Raw genomic sequence first — 7,918 nt, forward strand, 5'->3', positions numbered from 1 at the left:
ACAGCCTACTACAGTGAGATACAGCCTACTACAGTGAGATACAGCCTACTACAGTGAGATACAGCCTACTACAGTGAGATGCAGCCTATACTACAGTGAGATACAGCCTACTACAGTGAGATACAGCCTACTACAGTGAGATACAGCCTACTACAGCCTACAGCCTACTACAGTGAGATACAGCCTACTACTGACAGCCTACAGCCTACTACAGTGAGATACAGCCTACTACAGTGAGATACAGCCTACTACTACAGTGAGATACAGCCTACTACAGTGAGATACAGCCTACTAGCAGTGAGATACAGCCTACTACATGATAGATACAGCCTAGATACAGCCTACTACAGTGAGATGCAGTCTACTACAGTGAGATACAGCCTACTACAGTGAGATACAGTCTACTACAGTGAGATACAGCCTACTGCAGTGAGATGCAGCCTACTACAGTGAGATACAGCCTACTGCAGTGAGATACAGCCTACTGCAGTGAGATACAGCCTACTACAGTGAGATACAGCCTACTGCAGTGAGATGCAGCCTACAGGCCTGCTTCAAACATGGAAAATCATGCCGCTCATGAGTACAGCAACAGGTTGTGATAATGCACAGTACACTTCTGTGGATCAAATTCCATCCACGTAATCAATTTAGCAATGCCAGCCTACCATAAACACGGTTCCAATATGTACAGTTCCTGTTTACAACCAGGAAAACCAGAAAATAATGAATATTTTTCTTTGGTAAAACATACTGACATGTAACTATACCCAGGGGCGTCATTTGTGTTCTTGCATTGGAATTATGTTGAATTCTGCTCATAGCACAAACATAACAGTTCAAGTGTCGACACAATTGAGCGCAAGAAGTGTCAGGTTGACGCAAAATCTCTGCTGTGCTCTATTGTAATATTGCCCAAGGTGATCGTGTCTGTTGCCAGGCGCGTTTGATCGGCAGGAGTAATGTGGGAAAGTCCTCTCTTATCTCTGTTCTCCCTGGCTCCTGAGGTTGAGGTCAGAGACTCCAAAACACCCATGAGTGAGTAAACTAAGATCTGTTGTTTATCTGCTGTTTTTTTTGGGGGGGGGGGTCTTAATTCTTCCCCTGAGAAAGAGCTTGATTAATTACTCTCTCTCTCAAGGTGGGAAAGGCTTTCACCAAATGGTGGACATGCCTGGTTATGGACATAGGGTTTTACATTATGTGGCCTTCAATCAATGTCCAGAATGTGTGTGCTTTTGTATGTTAAGGATATCAAACTGAGGCGTTTGTCAACATTGTCTCCTTCTCCTCTGTTACTGTTCTCTCAGTCTGGTGAGGACGTTGCTATTGGCGGATGGGAGTGTTGTGCTGAAGGATACAGTCTGGCGAGGATGCTGCTATTGGTGGATGGGAGTGTTGCGCTGCACGAGGCAGTCTGGCGAGGACGTTGCTATTGGTGGAAGGGAGTGTTGTGCTGCAGGAGGCAGTCTGGTGAGGACGTTGCTATTGGTGGAAGGGAGTGTTGTGCTGCAGGAGGCAGTCTGGCGAGGACGTTGCTATTGGTGGACGGGAGTGTTGTGCTGCAGGAGGCAGTCTGGCGAGGATGTTGCTATTGGTGGAAGGGAGTGTTGTGCTGCAGGAGGCAGTCTGGCGAGGACGTTGCTATTGGTGGACGGGAGTGTTGTGCTGCAGGAGGCAGTCTGGCGAGGACGTTGCTATTGGTGGACGGGAGTGTTGTGCTGCAGGAGGCAGTCTGGTGAGGACGTTGCTATTGGTGGACGGGAGTGCAGGAGTCAGATACGATCGACCTGGAGATGTGTGAGTTCAGTCGGCCTCACGTGGCGAGTTGACAATACTGCTCAATTAATTTTGTATGTTAACTTATTATATGTCTTTCATCTTGGATGAGGGCATTTCGTTGAGCCACTATTCGTGTGCTGCTGTTTTAGAGAACAGAATCTTGCTGCCATCTCGGTTTTTAATGTTCATTACTTAGTCCTTTAGTATGCCATGGTCGATCTCACTGACTGTAGGGAGCAGATTAGCACGCAGTTATTTATAAAACTGCACTTCTATCTATGGACCGTCATTATAGAGTGGCCCTGTCCTGTGCATAATGCATGGGGGACTTCAAGTATTCATGCTATCAGGTTATTAAGCACTTTGACCACATAACTAAAATTAAGTTAACAGGGTCCACTCATCATTTCAACTGGGGGTATTAAATAAAGCTCATGTCGTCAGTGGTGGAGAATGGGACAGACTGGTGCATGGGGTAATAACATATATTGTTGCTTGGGGGGGAGGGGGGAATGGGTACAACAATATCTGATTGAGATTAACCCATTCAAGCTTTTCCATTTCAGAATGAGAACCTGTCTTCGTTCATGGTCAGGTATCAGCAGGGTGTCACACTGATGTTGTGTATCATGCAGATTGTCGTGACCAAGATGTGCCACTGGGGGGTGCTGTTGACTGCCACCAGGAGGTGCTGTTGACTGCCACCAGGAGGTGCTGTTGACTGCCACCAGGTGGGTGCTGTTGATTAACCTGCTTCAAACTTCAGGATGTCATAACACAGACTGTAGTCTGAATCCCACAGCCCTTCCTGTTCAGGGGACATAAACATTAGTGTTGTATGGGGTAAATTGAGCACCATACACATCCCCATTTTAGACTGGTACTACACTTCTACTACCACGACCCCTACTACACTTCTACTACCACCACCCCAACCAGTCTACTACTACTACCCTAACCACACTTCTACTACTACCACTACCCCCTACTACACTTTTACTACCACTACTACACTTCTACTACCCCTCCACTCCAACCACACGTCTACTACTACCACCCCAACCACATGTCTATTACTACCACTACTACACTTCTACTACCCCTACCACCCCAACCACACGTCTACTACTACCACCCCAACCACATGGCAACCTCTTGTCCAGTGACGTCCACAAAGCATATTGCAGGTACAGTAACCAGTTACGTGACATAACAGCAATGGTCAATCAACTTGTTTGTTTCAGACATTTTCGGACCACTAAACAACTATTGATATAGAACCACAGAGAGTTATCACAAGTCGGAAAGAAACTAGGAGCTGCCTCCTCTATTCCAGCACCAACAGTTAAACTCTGCTCCGTCTAATACTGAGACAACTAAAAGATAACCAAAAACAATTTAGTCCATCAACGTAAGCTAAATATGATGTGGCTGTCCATGGTTCTGATTTCTGTGTGTGTGTGTTCGTGTGTGTGTGTGTGTGTTCGTGTGTGTTCGTGTGTGTGTGTGTTCGTGCGAGTAGAAAACATGTTGACTCACTATACTTGTAGAGAAACACCAACGCCATCCTCCTCTCATGTTGCTGAAACGGTCTATCACTCTGTCATACAGTACACACTTTCAGTTTTTGTTGTCCTAGGCTACCTGGCTAAAACGCTGGCTCGCTAGCCTAACTTCCATTCATGGGCAACGTTAGCTAGTTAACATTAGCCTTCTACATCTAACTACATATTGAACTTCTATTCTCTCAGGCCAGGTAAACAATGTATGAATTTATGGTTGGATCAGAATCGCCGTTGTAATCATTGGCCAGTACGGAGAACTAAGTAAAACCACAAGTCCAAATCCTTATCTCCATCCATGGCTAATTTAGGAAAGGGACAATGTTAGCTAGCTGGCTAGCTAGGCACCAGAGGACAACAACACAACGAGATGCAACAATTGAAAAAAAATTCTGTCAATGAAGTATGCTCTCAATGGGATTTGACACTTTCACAGTTGTATTCGGCGCAATGTGACAAATACAACTCGATTTGATTTTGTACACTGATATTTGGGGAAGTTTGGCTTCCCTGAACACACTCCACTAGAAGGCAACGCTCAGTTTCAGAGAAGCACCCCGCAGAGTGTATTCTTCACTGCAAATCTGTCAATACCTTTAGCCCAAAAAAATAAAATAATAAAATATATATATATATAAAAGTATATATTTCTTCTACATTATAAACACAACATATTCATAATATTACACTAATAACACACTATGGAATGTGTGGAGCAACAACAACTTTAGAATCAAGAGTCAGCTTCATGCAATTTGTTCCAAAATCCATGATAAGACATGTGCGTTGAGTTCATCCTGGACAGACTCCTCTGTCCTTCCCTTCACTATGAGCCCATGGTTGCCTCCTTCGACCCAGCGAACAGTCGTTGGACATCTCATCTCTTTAACGACATCCTCCAGAAGGATCTGGACACACGGAGGAAATCATTATTGCAGAAACACAACATTGGGAGTATATGTTTTTTTTTTTTTCCAGTCTATCGGTTTAAAAAACGAAAAAACAATAAAATATCACACAGAATAAAAAACTAATTAAAAAGAGAGCTGTGTCGTTACGGTTTCTGTCTGATCACTACACTCCGATCTGCTGTCATTTATGCAAAAGGTCCAAAAAGACGCCCAACGCCATTCTCACCTTCTCACACATGTTGTCTGCAGTGCCAGACAGAAACAACACAGGCACCTCCGTAGGCAACCCCCGGAGGTCCTCGCTCCGCTGGCGATGGCCGTGGGTCTGTCCTGGAGGGTGTAGGGGGAAGGACAGACAGACAAGGCCTGCTACTGCATCCTCTGGTCGAACACTGAGCTCCCTGGCCAGAGCAGAGGCAGCTCGAGCCCCTAGAGAACGTCCTGAAGTGGGGAGGGGAAACAGTGAGGAGCCTCCACCATGTCAACATGATGTGTATCTTTATACTGTAACCTTTGACCTGTCTTTAAAAATGACTGCTAAATAATAACTAAATACTAATGACATCAGTAACCACTAATATATACATACATCCCTGCCCTGGTGAAGAGGTACAGTAGACCAGGGGTCAGAGATTCAGTAGACCAGGGGTCAGAGGTACAGTAGACCAGGGGTCAGGGGTCAGATATTCAGTAGACCAGGGGTCAGAGATTCAGTAGACCAGGGGTCAGAGGTACAGTAGACCAGGGGTCAGGGGTCAGAGATTCAGCAAACCAGGGGTCAGATTCAGTAAACCAGGGGTCAGAGATTCAGTAGACTAGGGGTCAGAGATTCAGTAGACCAGGGGTCAGAGATTCAGTAGACCAGGGGTCAGAGAATCAGTAGACCAGGGGTCAGAGATTCAGTAAACCAGGGGTCAGAGATTCAGTAGACTAGGGGTCAGAGATTCAGTTGACCAGGGGTCAGAGGTACAGTAGACCAGGGGTCAGAGATTCAGTAGACCAGGGGTCAGATGTACAGTAGACCAGGGGTCAGAGATATAGTAGACAGGGGTCAGATGTACAGTAGACCAGGGGTCAGAGACACAGTAGACCAGGGGTCAGATGTACAGTAGACCAGGGGTCAGAGATACAGTAGACCAGGGGTCAGATGTACAGTAGACCAGGGGTCAGAGATACAGTAGACCAGGGGTCAGAGATACAGTAGACCAGGGGTCAGAGATACAGTAGACCAGGGGTCAGAGATACAGTAGACCAGGGGTCAGAGGTACAGTAGACCAGGGGTCAGAGATAGAGTAGACCAGGGGTCAGAGATAGAGTAGACCAGGGGTCAGAGATACAGTAGACCAGGGGTCAGAGATACAGTAGACCAGGGATCAGAGGTACAGTAGACCAGGGGTCAGAGATTCAGTAGACCAGGGGTCAGATGTACAGTAGACCAGGGGTCAGATGTACAGTAGACCAGGGGTCAGATGTACAGTAGACCAGGGGTCAGAGATACAGTAGACCAGGGGTCAGAGATACAGTAGACCAGGTGTCAGAGGTACAGTAGACCAGGGGTCAGAGGTACAGTAGACCAGGGGTCAGAGATACAGTAGACCAGGGGTCAGAGATACAGTAGACCAGGGGTCAGAGATACAGTAGACCAGGGGTCAGAGGTACAGTAGACAAGGGGTCAGAGATACAGTAGACCAGGGGTCAGAGGTACAGTAGACCAGGGGTCAGAGGTACAGTAGACCAGGGGTCAGAGATACAGTAGACCAGGGGTCAGATGTACAGTAGACCAGGGGTCAGAGGTACAGTAGACCAGGGGTCAGATGTACAGTAGACCAGGGGTCAGATGTACAGTAGACCAGGGGTCAGAGATAGAGTAGACCAGGGGTCAGAGATAGAGTAGACCAGGGGTCAGAGATAAAGTAGACCAGGGGTCAGAGATAAAGTAGACCAGGGGTCAGAGATAGAGTAGACCAGGGGTCAGGGGTCAGAGATACAGTAGACCAGGGGTCAGGGGTCAGAAGTAGAGTAGACCAGGGGTCAGGGGTCAGAGATAGAGTAGACCAGAGAGCTATGTGCAAATACAGATTGAAAAACTCTCTTCCAGAAAGATGTGGTTATATTGGATTGTTGTTATGTGACAGCCTTATCACATGGCTCATAACTGGGAAATATATCAGGCCAATTGAAGCTTCATTTAGGTAAAATGGTTTGCTCACTTACCAACAAAGAATATTTGTCTGATTGTGAATTTCTTAAGATATTTCAAGTGTTCCTGCAATAAAACAGAATATTTCCATAAATCGCACACAAACTCTCGTGTTATTCTTAACTATGAAGACAATGCACAAATCTGGATTTAACAAATAGTTCTTACCAAAACAGCATTGTAAGCCTTCACTCTGTAAACCAGGTTTAAACCTTTACACGTGAAGCGAAGACATAGCAGACCATTCGACGCAAGCACACGAGCCAGAGAAACCAAATGCTTTAGGTTGACGTCCCCTCCAGTCCCGTGCGTCACGATGACAGCAGTCCGCACAGCACTTACGTTATCAGGGATGCTCAACACAACTCTGACAGCAACGATTTGTTTTTTACCAAAAATGATGTTCAAGCTGTCCTGTAAAAGTCATTATTGAGTTAGTGAGTCATTTATGCTTGGCCATGTATTCTATCAAATACTTACATAAACTGTATAACTTGTATCAATCCTCAACATAAACATTTTACCTCTTGATACGTTTCCATGTCGTTAGTTGTCTTGTCTTCTTCTTCTTCAATGAGGGTTAACGGCGGTGGGCATCGAATAAATGTTGCATTACCGCCACCTACTGGACAGAAGTACAACTCCCTTATACATTGCTTGAAAAAAATAAAATCAATAACTAAATACCCTATCATCTAACACAACGATCACGATAAATTAATAATAATACAAAACAACACCACCCTACTCCACTATTTAAATCTATTTAGTCCTACCTCAGGTCAACAACCTGAAAGGCTGGGACACCACCCTACTCCACTATTTAAATCTATTTAGTCCTACCTCAGGTCAACAACCTGATAGGATGGGACACCACCCTGCTCCACTATTTAAATCTATTTAGTCCTAACTCAGGTCAACAACCTGATAGGATGGGACACCACCCTACTCCACTATTTAAATCTATTTAGTCCTACCTCGGGTCAACTACCTGAAAGGATGGGACACCACCACTCAACACACCCTGTAAGTCTTCTGGCGTCAAGTCTCGTACACCCAAATACTTCTCTCCACCTCAATTTTCTGTCATTTACATTCCATGTCTGTGGTACAGTTGATAACCATTGATTTGAAAGCTAAGAAGATAATCTTACTAAAGCATATTGATTTACCCCTCTGTACTGATAGAGATCTACAACTCACTGGGATCCTCTCAGGATCCTTTCCCCCTTGAACCCATCCTCCTCTCCTTTCTTCACTGCCTCAGCACACGACACCTTCTGCACTTCTCAGACTCTGGAAATCTCCAACTGCCTCTCTCACACCGGACACTTCAAATCCCCAGGCACAAGGGCACCCCTGTTATTAACTCATACAGCTTCTTTCCCCAAAACTACACATTCCTTTGTCGCATGCTCTTCTGCACACTTCTCACACCCAGGAATCTCCCTCCTTCACACCTG

General features: G+C 45.6%; 1 protein-coding gene across 1 annotated transcript; it reads right to left on the minus strand.

Annotated features, from left to right (window-relative positions):
- Window positions 1–3,759: 3,759 nt before the first annotated feature.
- LOC112246080 (testis-expressed protein 30) lies at window positions 3,760–7,059 on the minus strand. Its single transcript, XM_024414351.1, has 5 exons — window positions 6,980–7,059; window positions 6,624–6,869; window positions 6,470–6,521; window positions 4,482–4,696; window positions 3,760–4,252 (listed from the first exon to the last, which is right to left on the minus strand). The coding sequence occupies exons 1-5, from the start codon at window positions 6,995–6,997 to the stop codon at window positions 4,091–4,093; spliced, it is 693 nt and encodes a 230-aa protein (XP_024270119.1). The 5' UTR covers window positions 6,998–7,059; the 3' UTR covers window positions 3,760–4,090.
- Window positions 7,060–7,918: the final 859 nt, after the last annotated feature.

Source organism: Oncorhynchus tshawytscha, linkage group LG03, assembly GCF_018296145.1.
Source record: "Oncorhynchus tshawytscha isolate Ot180627B linkage group LG03, Otsh_v2.0, whole genome shotgun sequence".
NCBI lineage: Eukaryota > Metazoa > Chordata > Actinopteri > Salmoniformes > Salmonidae > Oncorhynchus > Oncorhynchus tshawytscha.